We start from the raw sequence: 24738 nt of genomic DNA, 5'->3' as shown, positions 1-24738 counted from the left end.
TGCAGAGGCGGCCCCCATCCCCCGCCCTGCTCTGCTGCTGGACCCCATCTCTCTCCTCATGTAGTTCTCCCCCTCCCTGCCCCACCCAGAGAAATGGGCCCGGTTCCCCCTTCCTTTCCTCTTCACTCACATTGTATCTAATTCCACTTCGAATCCCTTTCTCCTCCCCTTCTCTCTTCTACCAGCTGCCACAGGTAAATCTGCCCTCATTTCATAACACCCTCTCCCTGGGGCTGGTTTTCTCTCTCTCCTGTCTCTCCCTCTCTCGGCTTTCTTTGTGGGTCTAATCATGTCTTTCACACAAAAGTAGTCTTAGTAATATACCTGTGTTAAGGAAAAGAAAAATCTGTGTTTGGAAGTGCTCCCATGTTTTTTTAAATCTTGATTTCTATTTATTGCATAAATTGCATTATAACAATAAAAGAGTATTTAGAAGGTGTAAGTGATACTCCTTGTTCTTTTTTTTCTTCTTTTTTTTTTTAAAGGAAACTAACTTTTTTTAATGATTATTTTTTAAATTTATTTTTTGGCTGTGTTTGGTCTTCGTTGCTGTGCGGGCTTTCTCTAGTTGTGGCGAGCAGGGGCTACTCTTCGTTGTGGTGCGCGGGCTTCTCATTGCGGTGGCTTCTCCTGTTGCAGAGCTTCTCCTGTTACAGGTTCTAGGTGTGCAGGCTTCAGTAGTTGTGGCTCGCGGGCTCTAGAGCGCAGGCTCTGTAGTTGTGGCACACGGACGTAGCTGCTCCGCGGCATGTGGGATGTTCCCAGACCAGGTTTCAAACCCTTGTCCCCTGCATTGGCAGGCAGATTCTTAACGACTGTGCCACAAAGGAAGCCCGATACTCCTCATTCTGCCTAATCTAACACATCACCTGTTCGAGTTTCCCAAGCCTCTTTCCTGGCCTTGTCCATGTTGAAACAGAGTGAAGGCAGTTTTGTTTTCTGCAAAAAGTTGTAAATTGTGTAGTTAAATGTAATAAGGGATCTGTGTCCTCAACTTCTAAAGGCACCTCCACAGATTCTATACACAAGCTTCTCTACCTCCTTATCCTTCTCTCCTTAAATTTAGTTTTCCTCAGGAACCAGGAAGAATGTTCAAATAAACAACTTCTAATCAGTTTGTCACCTCCCACCCCCTTTTGTAGTACTTAACAATGCTGTGTTCTACAGCTTGCATCTTAGGTGTTTTTGCATTTTATGGTTAAACTAGGATTTTGTAAACTAGATTAGGAAATTAACCACCATTTACGACATTTCTTTCTGTAGGTAGAAAACATATTGCAAGTTCCAAACAAACAACTCACAAATGAATGTTTGGAACACAGACCTTTGACGGGCATGCCTGCTGGTACTTGTTTCAAAGTCTAAAAGCACAACCTGGGCTCTTCTTTAATCCTAGACATGTCAGTCTTTTCCAATCCAGAGTTCATTAAAATTATTGTTCTGACAGTCCTCCCTCGGCCCCCGAGATGCAGATCTTCCTAATGGGTGAGGAGGGAGGAGGGGCAGCCCCCTGAGATTGGGAAGAAAGAGTAGAGCCTCACCTGAGGCTTACACCTGCCAGCATGGCAGCTGTGGTTCCCTGGGTCCCATGCCTGGGAAACCTGAAATAGACCCTCTGTGCTGGGAGCTGTGCAGTGCACACACAGGTCAGCAAGTATTTGAGTACAGAGTGTATGAGCCATGGCCCCTGCTTCCAGGGGGATGCAAAGCAACTAGACATAAAAGGATAACTAATGATACTTGAAAATCAGTGAGGAATGACAAATGAGTAGAGAGAGATCATCTTGGGCTGGGGTGGTGAGAGAAAGCTACATGGCGGGGGTGGATAGAAACTTAAGCCACGCCTGGAGGATACAGGATGATTAGAGGGAGCGAAGGGGCAGGGTGGCGATGCACTGGGCATGCTCAGTGGCCCACCTGCCCCTAGTAACCTGGGGTACTTTTTAACAATGCAGCACCCACTGCATTGGATCTCTTTATTAGAATCTCCGAGAGAGCAGCCCAGGAATCTGCTGTTTACAAGTTTCCCAGTGACTCCAAGCCACTGATTGAGAGTAACAAGCAAGAACCAGTGAGGGCCTATGGAAGGGGATGGTGGCTGTAGCTTCTGGCTCAAGTGGCTCACTTGTGCTGTGGGCTACGAATCACTTAGCCTTGTGGGCCCCAGTTTCTCGGACTGGGATGAGGAGTAGAAAAGCAGAATAGGTTGCATATATGTGGTGGCTTAGTGGCCATCAATTCACTGTCATTTATTGATGCTTTCCATGTGCTAGACACTGAGTTAAGTGTTTGTCATACGTTTATTTCATTTCCACAACAACCTTTAGGAAGCAGGAATTTTAAGGGTCTGCTTTTACACATGGGGAAAGTGAAGCTCAGAGAGGTTAAGCAACCTGCCCAAAGTCACACAGCCAGTAAGTGATGGGTCTGGGATTCCAGTGCAGATCTGTGCAACAGGAGAGCCATGGATTGTGGACACACAAGGACTGTTAAAAATGAAGGTAATTAGGCTTTCCTGTTCGTGTTCACTACAGCAGGGCTATTTGTGCCTATCTATGCCAGATCCACTTCTTTTTATTAAAGTCAAAATAAATAATCCTTTGTACTTTTGCCCAGCCTCTGGAGTGATCTCAACCCCAGCACAAATGGCTAATCCTCTAAATTTTACACCCTGTGTGGTGAGAAGCTCGAAGCTATCCTCCCCCAGGGAAAGTTCTGGATGGAGACCCTTTTCCTTTCTCATGGTAACTGGCCCAAATGGCCCTGAGGATTATAGCCTATTTAATTCCTCTCCAAAAAATTAAATTGTCTCATACAAGGCACTCTCTGGATAAGGAGATGGCTGTGATAGTGGAGTTCATTTCTATCCCTTACATCCAAAAATCAAGATTTTCTCTACTCTCTCTGTTCAGATCATGAAGTCTCTATTTTGTTTGAAAGGCGAGTAGGAGTCCCATGGCTTATGACCCTCAGAGAACTCAACGGTCCCTTCAACAGGTACAAATACAAGCCACCATTTTGCACTGTGAAGACATGAGCCAGAAGCAGTGAAAATCCAGGGTCCTGTGACAGAAGCCGTGCAATAGCAACAAAAGGAAGACCTTTAAAACCCAAGGGCAACTTGGAAGCTAAAAATGCAAGGTATCTGAACATGCCGCGTCAAGTCAGCGGAAATCTTGGTTTACAACAGGTTGTGTGGCAGCACTAGGAAGCAGCACCAGACTCTCCCTCGTTCTGCATGTTGGTGTTTTCCTACCAGTCATATTTTGGCCTTGTACCATAAACTTCATGAAGGCAGGACTGAGCCTGCCTTGTCTGCAAGAGCCTAGCACATAGTAGGCAGACAGTACGTGTCTGCTGAATTAGTGCCAATCCGTGGCAGAGGGCCAGGTTCAGTGTTTACTGCATTACAGGCACCAGGACTCTGTAACTCCTATCATCCTTGGTGTCCTGGGAACTCTAGACTCCCTCTGAATAGAGCGTGCCAATTGCCACTTGAGTATATGACCTATAATTAATCTTATCTCAGTGGTAAACCCATAATTCATGTTGGTTTTGGGGGGTTTTCTTTTTTGGTTTTTGTGTTTGTTTTTTTGAAAATGAAAATTGAGTGTCCTGAGAAATGAGCTCACTTTGATCTGGACATGTGAAGTCAAAGTACAAAATTTCTACATGTTTCTGCTTAGGATGTGCTGAGGCATCAAACAGACAAGTAGGGTCACGGGCATTTCCAAAGGTCTGGAAATGCCTTTCATGACTAATCACTGTAATTACATGCTTGTTCAGATACTGGTTCCTCTGGCTACAGAGACCAAATTTGTGGAAAGAGGAATAGAGATTTGATCAGGAGAAGTTTAAATAGAAACAATCCTTTTTACTGGGGGGCCGGGGGGAGGTGGAGTGAATTAGCCCACTCTCTGGGCTAATACGAGCCTTCTGTCAAGTGCATCACTGCTCGGCCCCTCGTGTGCGGACCCCTGGGGGATGAGGCTCCTGCGTGTCAAGCTGTCATCCTACCATGGAGCTGGGTGACGTGCATGGCCCCACCCACAGCTGGTCACCTGCTCAGCCTGGGAAAATGGCATACATTCAAGGTGCACAGGAAGGCTTCTGGGGCTGTTTCTGGCCATGGAGAAACTCAAGTCTGCCTGGAAGAGGACACAGCTGTAATATTGGACTCATTTGCAGTCCCTCTACCCAGCAGGACAAAAATACCTTTTAAAAAAGAAAGCTTTCAAGATAACATTCTTAGAAAGCAACCTTCTTAACATCTCTTCCTTCTATATTCCTGGGCCAGCTTGCTCTCAACTATTGCTATCTGCCAGTCTCAGTAGGAAAAGCTGCTCAGTGCTCTGTAGAATCAGGAAAATGGGAAAGGAGTCTGGATCCACAGGCAGCGTCCCGCAGGCAGAAGGGCACCCAGGCCCGGCCGTCTGCTCCTGGATGACAGATTAGTCTTTGGGAGGAGCTTCCTTCTCAAAGGCAGAGGAGTGATGTGAAGCAAAGGAGATGTGCATCTCCTGCCTGTTCGGTGGCTTCGTGTGGCTGTAACTTATCTATTTGTACCCCGGGTTCTATGATTGGGGCAGGAGCCCAATAAGACAACCCCAGAAAGCACAGCTGGATGGAGAGAGACCAGCCTCAGGGGAGAGGCAACCTGAAATCATGATTGGGCTAAAGGACCCTCTGAACAGGTTTTCTTATGACTTGGGCTATTTCAGCTGTTGATGAATTTTTTTTTTTTAATGCTGAGGGATATTTTAGGAAACAAGACCTTTTGTAATGCTCAGCAAAAATAGTCTGGTGTCTTATTCTTCTAGGAGTTGCTCATAACAATTGCCGAGAAATCAAGATCAAATACCTTGGGGGCTGAACCCCTGAGAACCCTGAAGAACATACATTGCCCAACCAAAGTTCACCAGCCCACACACATTTTCCAACTTCCTGCAGAGTGCCCCAGGGGAGGAAGTCAATGAAATCTAGAAAAATTCACACGACTTGCAGCAAGAGGGTGACAGAGCCACTGTATGGCTAAACGTTTATTCCCCCACCAATGTATTCTTCAGAGATGGGGGATGTTTCCCTTCTAGAGACTGTGGTGGACATGCCAGAGAAAGGTTGGGTGATACAGTTGCTCTCTGAGCTTCAATTTAAATGAGAGGAAAGTTGCAGTATTAAAGATGTGAAGATGTTCCTACAGAAATTTTTGGGTAAAATTTTGAAGGTGGAAAAAGAAAGACCAGGGAAGGGGGGCCTCGGTCATAGGCTGGATCTGTCAACTGGGTGCCGTCTGACCATCCGCATGTGGTAAAGCTCTATTTCTGCCATCTGGTCTGCAAGTTCTTCACTGTTTAATGTGGAAAACATGCCATTGATATAGGCTGGAGGGAAGTACAGAGGCCTTCTTCAAACAACACAACCAGAGACTGCCAAGTTCAGGTTTAATTTAGCTGTGTATACAAATATATTGACAACTCATCTCTCTCAAAAACAAAAACAGAAACACCTTAAAATAAAAATCCCTTAGCCTGGTAGATGGTACCTTATGGTGGATGAGAGGATGTGTGGTTATTTAAAAAGTCCATCAAGTCTAGTTGAGGTCTCAGGGAACGGATAGGGGCAGGGAAGGCGGGACAGCAGCATAAGGATAAGCAGAACAGGTTTTTATCTAGATCACTCTGTCAGAAATTCATATCCTTCTATGGGTCATGTCTGTCTCCTTGAACCCGGGATAGGGTCGGTGGCGGGGGCCAGTTAGATAGGGTAGAACCCAGGACACCTACCCCAACCCGTTAACACACCACACAAACACCCTCGCTACATAGAGATGGTTTCTCTTTTGTTGCTGTGATATTTTTGGCATCAATCAATCCCTTTAAAATTTTTATTTTCTACTTTACAGAAAGAAACTACCCAGTAAACATGAAACTCTAATTAGTTGCATCCCCTGTGTTCATTTCTGATCCCTGCCAATATTTATGTGCATAGCCATCAGTGTGAAGCTACATACTTTGTGTTCTAAGTTTTCACTCACTACGTTTTTGTCTCCACATTTCCACACGTGGATAGTTAAGTTGTAGTCATCAAAAGCCCCACCAGGGTAGGAGACATACACTCACATTTTTTTTTTTTTTTTACACTCACATTTTTTATGAGCTACCAGTTCCTAGCCAGCCTCCTACTGTTGGATTTGGAGGATTAGTATCAGATCTTTGCAGTTATGCATAGCAGTAGCAGTATCCCTGGACATCTTTTCCTAGAAAGGTATAACGTGATTTGAGCTAAGCAGAAACAAAGTTCACACCCAGAAGAATGAAGTTAGCTGGAAGGTCCTGGCTCCTTACTCCTTTATAACAGGCCATAGGTTTAAAGTCCGAAAGGGCTCGGATTTCTACCCCATGTTTGACATCTCAGAGGGCTGAGCTGACTTCCCTGTACCCTGGCCCATGGCAGTGACATGAAGGCATGGCAGCCCTGAGGCATGTGGGGACAGAGACACCAGTCACACTGGCGTGTGTAACCTCCACGCTCTTCTCTCTGGCTCTTCCAGCGTGGATGAGAGGTGACCCTGCCTGCCCACTGTTGCAGAACACAAGTGGATTAGCCTCAGGTGTTGCTGGCGAGTGGCAAGAAGAATGAATGGGGAGCAGCAGTGACATTTAAGGCTCAGTGGGACTTGCAGAGGCATGATGGGAATGCAGAAAGGCAAGGCACAGACAGACTGGACACAGCTGGAGGCAGCTAGAATCTGCCCAAAGGTTTCTAAGAGCTGGGCTCCAGGAAGAGTGAAAAAGTCTACAGCTAAGGAGCTAGGGGTCCTCACAAAGGGTGGCCTTTTCATCTCTTTCCTATGCTCTCTTCCTTTTTAAGTCACACCTATGGTTTATATAAAATATACTTTGAGTGTTCAGTTTAAATGATGGAGAGGACTGTCCTTATCTATTTGTAGCCAGAAACTGCTTCTTTGTTACTCTTTTCCTAGCACAGCATCCAAGACAAAGTAAGTGCCCTGTGAAACTTTGTTGAAGTGAAGCTTTGTTCTTCTGAGTCACTGTTAAACTCCAGGGTGGGATTCCAGTCCCTCAAATTGAGGTCAATACTTTGTTCTTAATAGAGCCTAGGCAAAACCTTGGTTATTTGCTATTTTTGTTTGTCCTGTTGTTTTGTTTTTTCCTTTTCAATTACTTGGTTGTGATTTGATACCTTGCATGGGTTGAAAAATGTAGTTGATTTTACTTTACTTTAAAACTTTTTTTTGATAGGCAAGAAGCAGATTTATTAATATCCTTTGTAAAGAGTTTACAGGGGCTTCCCTGGTGGCGCAGTGGTTGAGAGTCCGCCTGCCGATGCAGGGGACACGGGTTCGTGCCCCGGTCCGGGAAGATCCCACATGCCGCGGAGCGGCTGGGCCTGTGAGCCATGGCCGCTGAGCCTGCGCGTCTGGAGCCTGTGCTCCGCAACGGGAGAGGCCACAGCAGTGAGAGGCCCGCGTACGGCAAAAAAAAAAGAGTTTACAGAAAATGGATCATGGGAGGATGGTCATGTCCCAGGTCTTGGATGAGTTCCTGGGACAGGCCACCAAGTGAGGGTCCTTGGCTTTGTGCAGGAAGAATTCAAGAGCAAGCCATAGTAAAGTGAAAGCAGGTTTATTGAGAGAGATACACATTCCACAGGCAGAATGCGATCTGTCTCAGAAGACGAGTGGCCGTAGTTGATTTCTTTTCTTTTTTGCGGCCATAGTTGATTTTATTGACTCTCATATAGCAAACAGGGTGTCTCACATTTAACAGATGCCTTCGTAATACCATTAACTAATGTAATTCAAGATGTATGATGAGTTACCAAAGACAAGTAAAATGCCTAATTCTGTTTTCCTTTCTCTGTGTGCATTTCCAACAGAGCTCTCAACCCCATTGATATCAAGTGCTGAGGAGACTCACAGATCTGAGCACCAAGAATTCAGGTCGGTCCTCGGCACATGGGCGTCAGCATCGTCTACTAGCTAGTAGGATGGAGACCACACCCTTAAATTCCCAGAAGGAGCTAACAGCATATGTGGATGGAGAAGACTGTCAAGGAAACAGTGTTCTACAGAGGGGTGTCCCTGTCCCCGGGGATAAGGCGGAGTCCAGCCAAATCTCGAATGGGTACTCGGCAGTTCCAAGCCCCAGTGCAGGAGAAGACACTCAGCATTCCATCCCGGCTGCCACCACCACCCTAGTGGCTGAGGTTCATCCAGGGGAACGGGAGACCTGGGGCAAGAAGGTGGATTTCCTCCTCTCCGTCATTGGCTATGCTGTGGACCTGGGCAACGTCTGGCGCTTTCCCTACATCTGTTACCAGAATGGAGGGGGTCAGTATCATGGGCTGCAAGCAGAGGCTGTGACCCAGGGGTGGTCTGTAGATCCTCTTGGGAGGCCAGAGGATAAATCATGTCTTTTCTGTCTTGTTTAACTGATAATGCATCTGGGAACATGGTAGTTAGCCTTTCAAGCTAGTCTAAAAGACACATCTCCAGTAAGCCAAAACTTTAAGTCAGCATGTCTGTGGCTCTCTGGGTCATGAAGTTGAATGAAAGCCCTCCTGAACCTGACCTCACCAGATTTTCAGCATCATTAATGCTTCATCTGTGGAAGAGCCCCCTTCTCATCCCTGCATTATACAAGCCCTGCTCTCCTCCACGTGAGACATGGGGGAATGAGCATCAGCATTATGCTGAGTTCTTTCACTCCTGCTGGCTGGTTCTGCTCAGAAGAGTCCAGAGAGCTTAGATCTGTGAAAGGAAAAATTAGGAAGTGGCTCCACGTTCCCAGACCCTGCTGGGCCTTTGGACCTGTGTGAGGGCAGAAAGGGTGTCAGCTCAAGTCCACAGTCTTAAGTTACAATCTGGGCGTGATCCGTAGCTGAACCCAGCCACGTTAATGCCAGCACCAAACCATATATGGATATGCCTTATAGCTCCTACAAGAGTGTTAGATTCTTGAGGCCAGAGACGATTTCTTGTTCCTCCTACTATTCCTAATGCCTACAGAGCAGTTTATTTGCAGATTATCAAAAATAGTAGCTGATTGTAGGCATAGATATGGGAGCCCCAGAGAGCAGAGCAGGTAGGTATGGGGCCTCTGTTTTGACAATGGACTTGCTATCAGAATAGGAAAAGGACCAGAAGTGGGAGTCAAATCTTTGTTTGTTTATTTATTTATTTATAAAATTTATTTGGGTGCACCAGATCTTAGTTGTGGCACGTGGGTTCCTTAGTTGCAGCTCATGGGCTCCTCAGTTGCGGCTCGTGGGCTCCTTAGTTGCGGCATGCATGTGGGATCTAGTTCCCTGACCAGGGATCGAACCCACACCCCCTGCATTGGGAGCGTGGAGTCTTAACCACTGCGCCACCAGGGGAGTCCCAGTCATTTATTTTGACAGGAGCTCTGGCAACAGATTTAGGAGGGTAACTAAAATGAGGTTTGAGGGATAATTCGTTTGTGTCGCCTTCATTTCCTCCATGACCTGACACAGAGTTGCCTGGATCTGCTGCATCTTTTAAGGACCTGGGTCCATTCGGCAGCAAAGGCTATTCCGGGAGGGTGGGGGGTGGAGGGAGTGCCGGGAAGCCCAGCGTTCCTGGCCTGGGAGGGGCAGTTGGAATCATCTTATCTCTAGTTTGGGAGGACCCGCCTGTAGCCTGAGCATTATATAAGGGGTTGGGTCACCGGTGATGTTTCCCCTACACTCATTCCCTACTGTAAAGCCAGTCAAGCAAACCTTTTGGACAAATGTCATCATGAGAATACAACATGGTTATTATTCTCAAGCCAGATTTACCCAGTGTGATTGTAAGTTAGATGAAACCTTTCTGAGTTGCACAGATTTCAGATTTCTAGGTTCAGAACACTTTATGGGAGGGAAAGTTATCAAGGAAATATCACAGCCGGCTCACCCTTTGGGCTGAAACTCAGGCTGCAGGTGAGCAATCCCCAGCACGGCATACCCAAATTCTGCCTCAGCCACAAAAGCCAGGAGACACCAGCATCTCCAGTGATGCAGCAGTTCTGCACTTTCTCATTCTGTAGCAAACTACCTGCAAATTTCAGCCACACCTGCAAATCTGGCTCAGGAGGGAGCATTCTGGCTCCGTGGAGTTATGGAAGTATAACCAAACATCAGTAGTCAAGTGTCTGGAGCCAGGGATACAGATGAACAAAGATACTAATTCAGTGATGTGCAGTAGTCAACAGACTATTGCAGCTGTTGTACAGGTTGTCGCAGGAGATCTGTTTCAAGGGTCCCAAATGCTGGTCAATGTACTGGTTGCATCAGAATCACCTGGAGAACTTAAAAAAATCTTTGTTTTACTCATACCTGAAGCTTCTGCTTCAGGAGGTCAGGGTGGGTGGGTGTTTTTTTTTTTTGGGGTGTGTGTGTGTGTGTGTGTGTTTTTAAGCTTACCAGTGATTATGATGAGTGGCTGGGTTTGGGAACCTCAGTTCTCCTCAACCCTGTCAGTTTCTAGTGGAAGAAAAAGAGGCCCAGAGAGAAGGGTCCTCCAGGCAGTTAGAAGTGGAACTGGTCCTAGGGCCTCTTCTGTTGACTCCCAGACCCAGTTTCCTTCCCACATACTCTTTGCCTCCTCCCAAACCTCACTTCACTGTGGAGCTCTGTCTACGACTACTTCTGGCAAAGGATTAAGACCAGGGGAGCACCGTGTGAGGTCACTAGGACAGGGTGGCTTCATGACTCTGGAGCATCAGATGGCTCTGTGTGTCCAGATCACTTGGGCTGTCCTGAGTCAGATGTGGGCAGGGAGTGAAACTGTCTTTTATCTGCCTCAGGGGCATTCCTCCTTCCCTACACTATCATGGCCGTTTTCGGGGGCATCCCGCTCTTCTACATGGAGCTCGCGCTGGGCCAGTACCACCGAAATGGATGCATTTCGATATGGAGGAAAATCTGCCCGATTTTCAAAGGTAACGGAAAGGCTTGGGTGGGTGAGTGGGTCCTCCTGGGAAGTGATGATTTCTATCAATGGGTCGAGCTGGACACCTTCTGGAATCAGTTAGGCCTTAGGTATCCCTGGGAGATAACTTGAGTAATTAAGGTTTTGACTGCTCAAGCAGTATGAGATTGTTAAAAGCAAAATAGAATAAATGGCAATTAAAAGTAAACGAAATAGAAAAAGCATTAATAGCACATGTACACATTTTCTAGAACATGTAACTCTGCAAATACAAATAAGGAATCTACCATATTGCCACTTTCCCACTGTCTCCTGGAGTCTTTGGAGGATGAAATGAATGGCAGCCCCACCTTTAGCCCTCACCCGGGCTGCAGTGCCCCTGATGCCCTGCCTAACTGCTGGGCTGCCCTTGAAACTTGGCCTCCCTCACCCTCTCTCTCCCAGGGATCGGTTACGCCATCTGCATCATTGCCTTTTACATCGCCTCCTACTACAACACCATCATGGCCTGGGCGCTCTACTACCTCATCTCCTCTTTTGCGGCCCAGCTGCCCTGGACCAGCTGTAAGAACTCCTGGAACACTGGCAACTGCACCAACTACTTCTCCGAGGACAACGTCACCTGGACACTCCACTCAACATCCCCTGCAGAAGAATTTTATACGTAAGTGCATGTAAGCGAGGGGGTGGCCTGTTAGGGGCAGGCCACACCCCTGGGCTTTGGCTTCTTAGGAGGGAGGTGGGAGCCAGGGGCTCTTCACCTCTTGGCTGATGGATTTCTGAGAGATGAAGCTATCGGGGAGGGGGAGTAAACGTGAGTGAAGGAGTTGGGAGACTACCTTGAGTGCTCCACAGTCTGGGTCTCTGCGCCATCCCCCTCTTTTCTGTTGTGCCCAGGCCAGTCCCTACCTTCACATTCCAAAATTATTCCCCTGCATCAAAACTGCCCTTCTTCCTGGGCCCTCCTTGCAGCCAGCTGTCATGGAAGCAAAGCCTCCCACTACTTCAATAGTTTGAAACTACACAAAGAGTTTCTGGTTTCATGTATTCACTTAATACGTGGGATCTACCCTTTGGAAGAAGATGCCTGGAGTAGGCAGTTTTCTTTAATGCTGGAATTTCAGGCAATAGCAGCCCAAAGGGAGCTGTTTTGGGGTGGGGAAGGGACCCACTGCCCACACATACAAATCCTCATGCACCCAGAAGCCAGTCATGTTAGTCATTCATTGGGTCCCAGCCTAGGAAGGAGACCTGGAAGTCTGCTTTTGGGTCGAGCGCTCTTCCCAGGCTTGGTTGGCTTGACTGCCCTGTTCTCTCCTTCAGGATGGGCAGAGCCCCTCCCAGCTCTTCCCGAGGCTTGCTGACCACTTGATCCTTGCAGTACTGTGTCCGTTTTTTCTCTTGGTGTCCTCCCAGAGGTATCACACGCAGTATGCTCAGGTAACTGTTCAGACCACGTCACTGGCCCTTCTTTCTCATTCACTCAGGCGCCACGTCCTGCAGATCCACCGGTCAAAGGGGCTCCAGGACCTGGGGGGCATCAGCTGGCAGCTTGCCCTCTGCATCATGCTGATCTTCACTGTTATCTACTTTAGCATCTGGAAAGGTGTCAAAACATCTGGCAAGGTGAGGAGGACTCTGGCTGCTGATCCAGGCCTACCAAGGGGCCCTGGAGGGTCTAACTCAGAATTCAGTGGCCTGGATAGCCAGAGACAGGGGGACATGTTTTCCTTTACACCAAACACATTCCATGATTTTCAGTGTCTCGTCACCAAATCGGTTAGAAAATTCTAGAAATGGGTCAATCCCAAGAACCATTGTATGATTTTTTAAAAATTCCTTTAACACGCTGGTAGTGTCATAACTAATAATAGTGGCAATAATTTACTGAAAACCCATCATGGACCATGTACAGTGTTTTGTATACACTGGCTACTTTGTCTCCTGCTAGGTATTTTCCCCATCTTACAGATGGGGAGTGGGTTTAGAAGTAGTTAGTACCAGCAAGCAGGGAATCAGATCCCTGTATGATTTTAAAGGCTGTGATCTTTCTGCCACCTTGCCTCCTAAAATTACAGAAAAAAAAGAGGTAGATCTTCTTTCTTGGACGTGTTCAAGAATAAGACACCAGCATTCATGTGGTGATAACCTATGTTTCCTTCCTTACAGGTGGTTTGGGTAACAGCCACCTTCCCTTACATCATCCTTTCAATCCTGCTGGTGAGGGGGGCCACCCTCCCCGGAGCCTGGAGGGGAGTTCTCTTCTATTTGAAACCCAACTGGCAGAAACTCCTGGAGACAGGGGTAAGATAATGAGGAAAGCAGTGTGCACCTGTCTGTCTTTTTACTAACTGAAGCTAGTCCTCCGAATAGGACAGTAGGAACAACTGAAATTTGGGTTCAGCGGCAAGTCTGCAGTGATGCTTTAAACCAGAAATACAAGCATGAAAAGTACAGTTGAGGGGCTTCCCTGGTGGCGCAGTGGTTGAGAGTCCGCCTGCCGATGCAGGGGACGCGGGTTCATGCCCCAGTCCGGGAAGATCCCACATGCCGTGGAGCGGCTGGGCCCGTGAGCCATGGCCGCTGAGCCTGCGCGTCCAGAGCCTGTGCTCCACAACAGGAGAGGCCACAACAGTGAGAGGCCCGTGTACCGCAAAAAAAAAAAAAAAGTACACTTGAGGCCACTGCATCGGTTTATGGCTAAGTGATAGGAAGAGAACTCACATCTGTTTGCACTTGGTATGTGGCCAGCCCTGGAAGGAGCCCTGAGAAGCCTGTTTTTTTGCCTCTGCATGTAGCCACATGGAGGCATGAGGGCGCTGGCCCTGCTGGTGCTCAGCGATGGCCTGGGTCTCGGCCCTGGCCCTTACCTCTGCTGTGTTGCAGGTGTGGGTGGATGCGGCCGCCCAGATCTTCTTCTCTCTCGGTCCTGGCTTTGGGGTCCTGCTGGCTTTCGCGAGCTACAACAAATTCAACAACAACTGTTACCAGTGAGTATCTGGGGCCCCCCCAAGCAAAGCTTGAAAGTGGAGTGAGTGTCAGTCAGCTGGTCTGGAGGAAAGCGATCAAACCGATGGCCTCAAACCTGGCCAGGCTTAGGCCACGTTGACACTCTGACCCTCAGGGGTGCCACAGGTGCCTGACCACTCACCCAGACCATAGCCTCACTCAGGCGTTGAGAGAGGCTCCAAGGCCACTTCTGTTTTGTGAGATTCTCTATATGTCAGGAAAAATTAAGAAATTCCAAAGCAGGTTTACAGAAATCACAACATACATTCAATGTTTAGATTTGACCTGTTAATGTATTTAACAACAAAAATTGTGATAATTTATTTGTGTATATATATACAAAAAGAATAATGATTGAACTATTTTGACCAACATAGAATGCCATAATTTTTATGTCAAAATCTCATTTCAGAAATGTGACAAAACAGGGAGCATGGCGCCAATTATGATTTAAATATCACTCCTCATCTTTAGAGTTAACTTTGTCTTAATATTCTATCACAGATGGCAATGTCCAGCAGTCTGATTGTGCTATTCGTAAGATAATTATAGAATTAATTTTTTTTTAAAAAAAGGAATTTACATGCACCCTAAGCAGTGTGGCCTTGCATTGGGACACCAGCCTAAAGTTGTATGATGAAGTCCTCTTTTAGAAGTGTCAGGATATCTTTGTGGAACTCTTATAACCTCATTTACACATAATGTCAAAAGTCTAAATCTGAGGTCTTCACAAATGTAAGGCCAAGGCCTCCTCCTGGCCCCGGCTGCAACTCAGGCCCTGCTTCAGAACAAGCCTTGTTTGAAATCCAGAGGTCTGTGCTGTGCTGGTTTACAACAAAATCATCTCTTAAAACCATCCCTGACTGCTGTTCTCCCCATGCCATGCGTGGTGATAACAGCAGCTTGTGCTTCAAGGTAATGCAACCCGTCTGAGAGGCTGGGCCCTGGGAGGAGGGGAGAAGACACCCGGACAGGCTTGAAGTCCCTGTGAGCTCAGCCCACTCACCCTTGTCACAGCTGGAGACAGATGCTCCTTAGATCCCTGACTTGGAAATGTCTCAGGCCCCTTGGGTTTTCTGCTCCAGAGACGCCTTGGTGACCAGCGTGGTGAATTGCATGACGAGCTTCGTTTCAGGATTTGTCATCTTCACAGTGCTGGGGTATATGGCTGAGATGAGGAACGAAGATGTGTCTGAGGTGGCCAAAGATGCAGGTAGGACCTCGGGTTTTGTTTGGGTTCCTGGCTCCCACTGAATTGCTTTGCTGCTCTTTGGATCTTTACAAATATCTAACTTTTGCATTATTTCTAAATGTTCCTCTTAAAATTCTCAAAGGTTTTAGAGAAACTTACTGCCTTGGAAATTTCAACCCTTTCCATCGTGGTAATGGGGCAGCTCCCTCGGCACCCAGTACTGGGGCCTTGAATACATTGTGGGCTTGGAAATATGACTTGGATGATGGCTTTTAAAACTAGTGGGTTTGGGGGACTTCCCTGGTGGTCCAGTGGTTAAGACTCTGTGCTCCCAATGCAGGGGGCCCAGGTTCGATCCCTGGTCAGGGAACTAGATCCCACATGCATGCTGCAACTAAAAGAGCCCCCATGCTGCAACAAAGATTCCTCGTGCCGCAACTAAAACCCAGCGGCAGCCAAATAAAACAAACTAACTAAAAAACAGTGTGGGGCTTCCCTGCTGGCTCAGTGGTTAAGAATCCGCCTGCCAACGCAGGGGACATGGGTTCGAGCCCTAGTCCAGGAGGATTCCACATGCCGCGGAGCAACTAAGCCTGTGTGCCACAGCTAATGAGCCTGTGCTCTAGAGCCTGCAAGCCGCAAGTACTGAAGCCCACTGGCCTAGAGCCTGTGCTCCGCAGCAAGAGAAGCCACCGCAATGAGAAGCCCGTGCACCGCAACGAAGAGTAGCCCCCGCTGGTCACAACTAGAGAAAGCCCGCGCAGCAATGAAGACCCAACACAGCCTAAACAAATAAATAGATAGACAGATAGCAATTCCTATTTAAAAAAAACAAAACAGAACAAAAAAAGTGTGTTTGGGTCCTGTGATGGGTCCAAGTCTAGTAAGCAAATGATTACTAATCCTTTGCAGAAAAATTAAATGTAGATGATGTAGCACTCTACTGTACTGTAAGGTTTCATGGAAAAAGAGTGACAGACGTTGAAAACGAGGTTATGGGATCTTGTGGATGGAGTCCCAGGGCTTTCTTGCAAACATACATCTGTCTTTAGCCCGACACGGTGCTCTGATGAACTCCATGCCCCAAACTAAGGGCGGCCTATCTAGTCCATGAGAGGTTGAAGACATGTCCCTCATACTATCAAAAAGGACTTCAAAATAGCTGGAGGTCTTTATTCCGAGGCCGCTAGATTCTTCTGAAATCAGTATAACATTTCCTACTGTTCTGGAGCTAAAGAGGGAGCTAAACGCTGTGAGACTTCAGAGATATATCAATCCTCATGTTGAAAAAAAAAAAGCACTGAATTATTATATAGTGGACACTCCAATTCATGTGCTCAGCTTTGCTAGTCTTGAGGTCTCAGGTTTGCTTTGTTTCTCCATGTTGGTTGAGGGCGCGTACTCTTCAAGGTGGATACTATTCCCTTCCTGCCTCCCAGGATGTCCAGGTAGGATGGTGTGGGGTGTGAGGAAGCGTTTGGTACATGTCCAACCCTGATTCACATGTAAGGTTTTGTGACAGGAGTTGTAATTGTTGGTGTGGCCAAGTTTCTCCTGAGACATCTTTGTAGGGCAGGTCTCAGCGACCACCTCCTCCTCTTTCCCGCTCTGTCTCAGGCCCCAGCCTGCTCTTCATCACATATGCGGAAGCCATAGCCAACATGCCGGCATCCACGTTCTTTGCCATCATCTTCTTCCTGATGTTAATCACACTGGGCTTGGACAGCACAGTAAGTGAATGGGGAGGGAAATCCGGCTCTCGGGAGGAGGGAGAAGGGGGGGAGGAGGAGGGGAAGGAAGCTGTACCCATTCCTTCCCATCCTGGCCACCCCAGGCCATGTTGGCTGCTCCCTCTTGGTGCTCCCTCAGCCCCTGTTCACTTGGGTGCTTACTGCCCTCTAGTACATTAGAGGCATTAATGGGATATTGAAGGTAAAGTGCCAGGCACAGGCCAAGAGCTCAGCATATGTGAACTGTTGTGCACTGATTGTGCACTGTCCCTTGACCAGACTGGCAGCACCTGAAGGCCAGGGCAAGGTCACACTTGTGTCTCAGTGCCCTGCAGCCCAGCATTCATATCATTAGTGTGGAATGAGTCTCAGGTTTCAGTTGGCATTTCTGGTGCAACCAAAGTCTCCCCGAGACACCTCATGTAAAGAAGTCCTGTCCATGTGCTATACTTTCTTTCCTTGATGTCCTTAGGAATGGGTTCTAAATGACAGGGTAAAAAACAGAGATATGTTTCCAGTGAGGGCCGGTGAGTAGGGGAAACTGGTCACGATCAGCTTGACAGGTCACTTGGCAATTTAACCCCTCCCTTCTGTTCACTGTCCTAGAGGTAACAGATTTGTCCCAAAGTCTACACAGTGACCATTTGTGTGCCCCTCTCAGTTTGCAGGCTTGGAGGGGGTGATCACAGCCGTGCTGGATGAGTTTCCACACATCTGGTCCAAGCGCCGGGAGTGGTTTGTGCTCAGCGTGGTCATTACCTGCTTCTTTGGATCCCTGATCACCCTGACTTTTGTGAGTACCAAAACCCTAAACTTAGAGTCAACCTCCCCTAGGGCAACAGAATGTTACAAGAAGCTGTTCCTTTCCATCCCACATGGTGCCCTGGCTTTGGAGCCAAAGGGAGAGAAGTTGTCACCGCTGTTAAAAAGTTAGTCATCAAGGAGAGGAAGAAAAGTTGTTTCTAGTGGCATCTGTCTGAAGAATCTGGGCGTGGTATCTGGAGGCTCAGCATTTTACAGCAAATCCAACTAGATTTAAGGCTTGACAGACTATCTGGAGGAAAACTAAGATGTGTCTTTTCAGTCTATTTCCAGTCCTTAGGGCTGCTTTCATAGGAATAGTGCCCTGATGTCCTGATATGCTGAACATCTGGAGGCTGGCATCTCATGTTTGTAATGTCACTTCATCTCCTCCAGAGAATTTGTAATGGTAAAGAAGTTAGACCTTCTCTAGTGATTTTATTTTTTTTGGGGGGGCGGGTAGCTTAGGCACATACTGTCAAACTGTAAATCAGGCATCAGATAGTACCCATAGGCACTGTAGGCGTGTATCCTTCTGACTCAAGGCAGATTTTGTAGATAAACATCTTCAAGCCATGACCCCAATGGCTCTGGAGCTTCAGCAGGGTTGTGGGGCCCTGAGTAGGACCCAAGGGATTTGTGAGTTAGGACAGAGGCAAAAACCATGACCACTGGGCCCGGTGTGTCTGGTATTGTAGATTTTCCGGGGTAGAATACACAGTAGGTATTCAGTAAATTGAAGAAAGTTGAAAACAGATCCAGAGGCGCTTTTGAGTTTGTCTTAAAGCTTAGTGGGGAGTGGAAACCAGACGAGTGACCTGTAGGGCGGGAAGAGGTGTGTCTGATGGGATGAAATCTTGCCCATCTGCCAAGGCCAGTCCAAGAAGTAGGCTCTGGGACACTTATGTTAGACCCAAGGAGAGAATTTTCCAGAATTATCCTAAGAAGGTCTTTTTGCTCCTGTTGTAAAGAGGAGGCAGTGCCTTAGAGGGCCTTTAACCGGGTTTGTGGTCTCATTTCCAGGGAGGGGCCTATGTGGTGAAGCTGCTGGAGGAGTTTGCCACGGGACCTGCAGTGCTCACTGTTGCCCTGATAGAAGCAATTGCTGTGTATTGGTTCTATGGTAAGATGCTCCCTTCCACTAGCTATGATCCTTCCTACACCAGCCCATATAGCCACCAGAATACAGAAGGGCCGATGTCGTCAGGGAAAAGCAGGCCAGTGTACAAGACGTCACCTGCTGCATCCCTTCTTCAAAAACAGGTCATCACTTCCTCCACACTCTGTGCAACAGATTGCCTGCACTCCTGGGAGGATGATTTTTTCTTCTGAGTTTATATGTTTACCCAGTGGAGACAGGGCTGAAGTGGTTCCCTATAGCTCATCCACAGTGGTTGCTTACGATCCTGACAGGCTCTAAGAATTGGACAGACAACAAAGAACTAGTGCACAGTGAATGCATTTGCAGAGTGTACAATATTCTGCTGTTACATAGAGTGGCCCCACTTTAAATTTCACAAACGAGCACTCCCTCCAGAGCCCTGAGACAGAGTTTAGGAGCTTATCTTCTCGGGAAGAGGCAAGAATGTTCTTGTTTGCATTATCTGTCTTGGTAAAGCCTCCAATTTACACCGCCCCCACCCCCGGCCCCCCAATCGTGGGATGGAATCTGATAAGGGTGAAACCACCAGGAGCGGAGAGAGAGCTGACACAGGTTCATGGGCAGGGATCCCAAGAGCCCCTGGGCGAGGATGAGGAGGGCACAGGCAATGGAAATGAAGAAAACCAAGTTCAGAGATGCCTTTCTTCATCTTTAAAATCAAGATGTGATGATTTCATTCTGAAAATATTTTCCTAGTTTCTATGATAGCAGAACAGCTTTAGCATGTGTGTCATTACACATAATATAAAGAAGGGGGGGCCCACATTTTGAGTTGCATGTAAGCCCCCTTTTTTTTTTTTTTGAAAGTAGTCCTCCCCACCTCCTCAGCACTTCGGAGGACCAAGTGCAAGGTGTGTGATGTTACAGACCTGCTGGGCACTTTCAGGGAAGCAACTGCAGAGCACCCTTCCTTCCCCTTGTCGATTTCTCCCCCAGTCCTCACTTCCATGCCAGTTAAGAACCACCTTGATCTTGATCTGACATATGAATGTGCAACAGTGTGGTTAAAATTTTCTCTTCAAAGTTTCCAGCATATGGTTAGAGTCAGTCTCTGTCAAGTGGTTTCACCATTTTTAGACAAAATTCCACTTCCTTTTCTACAGTAACGATAAAATCAGATATATGCTGAAATCCTAGAAAGGCAGTGTGGGCACCAAGAGGGGACTTTAGGTCCCTCCCCATATGTCCACCAATCCTCCCACTCTGTGTAGAGAGAGCTTTGCTTACTGTAACGTGCATTTTTGTGACAAGTCCCCCATCTCACTTTCAGACCAGACTGGTGACCCCAAGCCCCTCCTTTGGAGAAACTCCAGAGCGGTTACTCTCTCTGAGAGTCAAGGGATAGGAGGACAGTCTAGCTCCTCTCTCGGTCAGTCAATCTCGTTCTCTTTTGGATGATTTTAGGCATCAATCAGTTCTGCAGTGACGTGAAGGAAATGCTTGGCTTCAGCCCTGGATGGTTTTGGAGGATCTGCTGGGTAGCCATCAGCCCTCTGTTTCTCCTGGTGAGTTGTCATTTCCCTTCTCCTTCTTGCCCTGGAGAAAGATTCACCCTCAAACACTCATAAAAAAATAAATTTTATCGAAGTGTAACATATATATACAGAAAAGTGTGCAAATCACAAGTGTACATCTCAGTGAAATTCTATAAATTGAGCACCATTTTGTAGCTAAAACCATACCAAGAAACACATGACCAATACTTCACAAGCCCCTCTTGTGTCCCCTCCCAGTCACGTGCCCCCCATAGTTAACCACTCTTCCGGTTTCTGTCACATTATTTCATCCCTCCCCGGCTCTGTGATAATGACACATAACGTTCACTGAGCAGTGAGTGCCAGGCCAGACTTTACGCTAAACTTAACACCCATTGCTGTTTCAACTCTCACAACAATTCTATGAAGTAGAGTTCTAGTTCCCCATTTCACAGTTTCAGAGAAATTGAGGTTTAGGGTCCAAGGTCACATGACAAGAACTGTTCAAGGCCGGGGAAGTATTTACTGTGCTGCTCATGAAGGACCTAACAAGGGTCCTAGTAATTCTGTATTCATTTTCTTAAAGACCACCCCCACCCCCCACCAGGTTTCTCAGGTGTAGATCTGAGTCAAAAGTAGAATCCATTCATTGTAGAATGAGAGAGCTCAGCTCCAAGGGTTGCCTGTTTGCCAGGACGTGTTCAGTGCTGACTCCAGCCTTGCTGCATGTGCCCCCACGTCCCTCCTGGTACCCGTCTGAAGGAGATGTTTGCCCAAAGATGGATAAGCACCATGCTAACATCCCAAGTGCACTCTGAGGTAGCCTGGGGTAAAGTGACTCCGTGCACATCAGCAGGGATTACTCTCAGTTCTTTCATTTATCTGTAACTTGATTTGGGGTGGGGGGAGCTTTTTGGTCTTTTAGAGCCAGAGACTGTTCCTTCAGTCCAGCTCCTGCTTATTAGGATATCTGGACCATCCATTTCATCATAGGACATGTATGCATCTGTGCCTTCCCCTTCTTTCAAAACAACCCTTTTTGCATTCTATTTTGACACTCTCGGGGTAGTTCTTTTTTTTTTTTTTTTGCGGTACGCGGGCCTCTCACTGTTGTGGCCTCTCCCGTTGCGGAGCACAGGCTCCGGACGTGCAGGCTCAGCGGCCATGGCTCACGGGCCCAGCCGCTCCGCGGCATGTGGGATCTTCCCAGACCGGGGCACGAACCCGTGTCTCCTGCATCGGCAGGCGGACTCTCAACCACTGCGCCACCAGGGAAGCCCTCGGGGTGGTTCTTTATTTTTTGTGCTTTTCTGTACCTGCACATCTCGATGTTAACCTATAAGATGGACAGCGTGCTCATTCTTGCCTCCATAATGCTGCACGTGTCTCTCTCTACCCCAGAATCCCTCCTTGACTTCCATTCCCCTGGACCCTGGAGGTTTCCAGAACCAAAGCCAACCTTTGCCCCAAGTAGCAGATACTCTCAGGGCCTAGGGGCTCTGGTGTGTGCTGTGGGCTCCAGTGTTCCTCTAGATCTTGGCCTGGTAGTTCCTTATTACCTTGTCAGCTTGCTGTTGCTTTTTTGGTAAATTTAAAACAATGTATTTTTAAATCCAGAAATTTTAGTTGTTTTCAGTGAGAGGGTTGGTCTGGATCACTATTCTGCCATTAGTAGAAGCAGAAGTCCTGACATAAATGGGTTATAATATTGTTACCAGTGCTTCTTGATAATCTACTTAAATCTTTTCATTTGTTTTTCAAAGGAAGGAGAGATATTGGATTAGTTCCCTGAGGGAAGAAGCCATGTTTGTTTGTTTGTCTACTTTCATATTCTCCACACAGGGAGGGAATGATGTTCAGGGCTGAGACTCAGGAAAGGCAAGCAAGGCACTCATCCTGGACGTAAAATTTCCAGGGGTGCCAAAAAACTCAGTAGTCAAGATAAATACTGCTTTTTTTTTTTTGGCTGCATCGCGCAGCTTGTGGGATCTTAGTTCCCCAACCAGGGATCCAACCCTTGCTCCCTGCAGTGGAAGCATGGAGTCTTAACCACTGGACTACCAGGGAAGTCCCGATAAATACTATTTTTATGCAGTAGTTTTTAAAAATCAAAATTAATGCAAAAAAAATCCCTGATGAACAAAATACCAATGTTTTAAATAAATACGGGATCCAACCATATACTTGCATGTCTCACTTCACTCACCTTGCCCTAATCTGGCCCTGTCAGAGCTTGTCTTTTTAAAGTATTGCACTAAAATATTATATTATTATTATTTCTTGATTACTGAAATTCTGACATCCTCTTAAATGTTGTGCCCAAGGTGAATATCTCATATGCCTTACCCTAGTCCTGGCCCCAGGCTTTTAGTATTTTCATTTCTGTGGTTGTCTGGCAAACTGGGTGAACTCTTGGTGTACAGCCAATGAGTTTCCGTGCCCAGCAAAACCCAGGTACAGATCTGGGTTCAGGGACATGACATAATTCCTGTGAAGTTCACTCTACTCACTTCCTCTAAAGGTAAGTGCTCCAGGGCCCAGTTAAGAGGAGGCAAATCTGTCTTCCACTTCTGGGTTTACTTAACAGATCCCCTGCTTTGGGCTTTTTAAAGCTGCTTTAGGTAAACAACGAGTAGCTTACTAAAAATATTCTTTTTCACTGAAGCCAAGTTATAAAAAAGAAAAATATCGTATATGAGCAAGAGGAGGTGGGGATGTGCGAGGGGGTGTCTGGAGCAATACTTAGTGGCCACAGTGAGAGCTTGAGGCCTCCCTGAACTGCATTAGGTTTCACACACCTGACATCAAGATGAGACGAGTTACAGCAGGGATGGCTCCTAACCAGACCCCACCTTTCCCTGTTTCAAAATTACCTTTCTCAGTAGCCGGGTCTGGGGCTGAGGAGAGTCTGTCCAGAGAAAGGTTTGCGATTGGCTGGGCTCCTGTTTTGAAAGCTTCCTCCTGGACTCAGGATAACACTGTTCTGAAGATGAATGTGTGTTTAACAATTTCCCATTTTATTATGTGAAGAGAAAGAAAAAAAAGATATAAATAGATGTTTAGGCCCACAAATAATTTACATTACTGTCTTCTTTATGACTATGAAATAATAAGATAAAATTAAATCAAAAGCAATAACGATTTCAGCACAGCGGTTACTAGGCAAAAACTGGTATTTACGCTGTCTCTGGAAACCAAACTGAAATAAGAAAACTCATAAACCGAGTACTGGGAGCACACCATGGAATTTTTCTTGGTCGGAATCTTCACTGAATTTTCACATCAAAAGTGTATTGAGCTGCTTTTTCCTTCCATTATTCTTTTCATTACAAGGGCCTGTGGCAGGCAGTCATTTATTATCAAGATGCCTCACGGCAGAGCCATCCTTGTTGAAATCCCAGTTCTTAGCCTGGGGTTAATGCAAGGAAAGGGGGGAGAAGGAGAACTTACTTAGGAGCCTGAGTCTTCTCCAGGTCTTGAGAACCTTATTACGTCTCCTGGACCTAGGTACCTTCCATCTTACCAAAAACAATCACCACAGAGAAACGCAGGAGGAAATGAAAACAAAGCAGAAAGAAATATGAAGCCCTAGGACTGGCAGGAGCTATGGAGAGGTCTCCCAGTTTATTCCTCCACTGTCTCACAAATCGGGGCCTGAACCACTCCTGATGGATGCGTCTCTTCTCCTTTGCCCTGAAAGGGGCGCTGTAACCCCCCTAAATAACCTTCTGAGGCCTTGGCATCCCCACTGTAGGGGCTGAGGTGGGGGTAGGGAGGAAAATCAAGATAAGCCCCTAACCGCTTCACTGTTGGCAGCTGAGGCAGAGAAATTAGTGACTTCTTTGTGTCAGAGTTCAATCTAGGATATATCACACTTAGGCAATTTCATGAAAGTGTCTTAGCTTTAGTGTTCAGTGTTTGTGGTATATGGACTGTCTCTGTGTGGATAGCGTGAAAAATTTTTAATGTTTCTTGGAAATTCTGTTTTAGTTCATCATTTGCAGTTTTTTGATGAGCCCACCACAGCTACGACTTTTTCAGTATAATTATCCTCAGTGGAGCATCATCCTGGGTTACTGCATAGGAACGTCATCTTTCATCTGCATCCCGATGTATATAACTTATCGGCTGATCATCACTCCAGGGACACTTAAGGAGGTATGTGCTTGTGTGTGTGTGTGTGTGTGTGTGTGTGTGTTCAGATTGGTAACTGTTTGGGGAGAAAAGGGTTCTCTTCTTATACTCTATTCAAAGGATGTTAAGTCCGCCACAAGAATTCACCAGGAGGCTCTTAGTCTTATATAATTATATAACTATACCATCGTGTAGCCTCTAATAGCTGCCACTATCACCTTAAGGCATCTCCCATAAGCCACAAGTACAAAGGCGAAAGAGTGAGCTGGCCATGTGGATGC

General features: G+C 46.9%; 1 protein-coding gene, 1 long non-coding RNA gene and 1 other non-coding gene across 5 annotated transcripts in view; 2 read left to right on the top strand and 1 right to left on the bottom strand.

Moving 5' to 3' along the window:
- SLC6A4 (solute carrier family 6 member 4) overlaps positions 1-24738 on the top strand; it is a 38069-nt gene that overhangs the window by 7180 nt on the left and 6151 nt on the right. Inside the window, exons 2-13 of one of the 2 annotated variants that reach the window (XM_027130527.1) lie at positions 7900-8353; positions 10830-10964; positions 11399-11618; positions 12442-12580; positions 13124-13258; positions 13841-13944; positions 15049-15176; positions 16773-16885; positions 17547-17678; positions 18710-18809; positions 20253-20353; positions 24314-24481. In XM_027130527.1, coding sequence (XP_026986328.1) covers positions 8011-8353; positions 10830-10964; positions 11399-11618; positions 12442-12580; positions 13124-13258; positions 13841-13944; positions 15049-15176; positions 16773-16885; positions 17547-17678; positions 18710-18809; positions 20253-20353; positions 24314-24481 — 1818 coding nt within the window. In that variant the 5' untranslated portion in view covers positions 7900-8010. Of the gene's footprint in view, positions 1-7899; positions 8354-10829; positions 10965-11398; positions 11619-12441; positions 12581-13123; positions 13259-13840; positions 13945-15048; positions 15177-16772; positions 16886-17546; positions 17679-18709; positions 18810-20118; positions 20358-24313; positions 24482-24738 lie in introns of those variants that run through there. The other variant, XM_027130529.1, reaches the window with a different exon arrangement.
- Positions 11159-24318, bottom strand: LOC113632855 (uncharacterized). Of its 2 annotated transcripts, none has more exons than XR_003437968.1 (4): positions 23197-24318; positions 14970-15131; positions 13825-13914; positions 11159-12552 (listed from the first exon to the last, which is right to left on the bottom strand). It is a non-coding gene; the product is annotated as an uncharacterized LOC113632855 (long non-coding RNA). The 2 variants fall into 2 exon arrangements; XR_003437967.1 differs by lacking the exon at positions 23197-24318 and adding an exon at positions 19718-20120.
- On the top strand, positions 15453-15525 carry TRNAG-CCC (transfer RNA glycine (anticodon CCC)). The gene has a single exon. It is a non-coding gene; the product is annotated as a tRNA-Gly (tRNA).

This window comes from Aethalodelphis obliquidens, unplaced genomic scaffold (assembly GCF_003676395.1).
Source record: "Aethalodelphis obliquidens isolate GAN/ISIS:26980383/991018 unplaced genomic scaffold, ASM367639v1 scaffold38, whole genome shotgun sequence".
NCBI classification, from domain to species: domain Eukaryota; kingdom Metazoa; phylum Chordata; class Mammalia; order Artiodactyla; family Delphinidae; genus Aethalodelphis; species Aethalodelphis obliquidens.
Note: the sequence above shows the minus strand (reverse complement) of the source record. Positions and strands in the feature narration are given on the sequence as shown.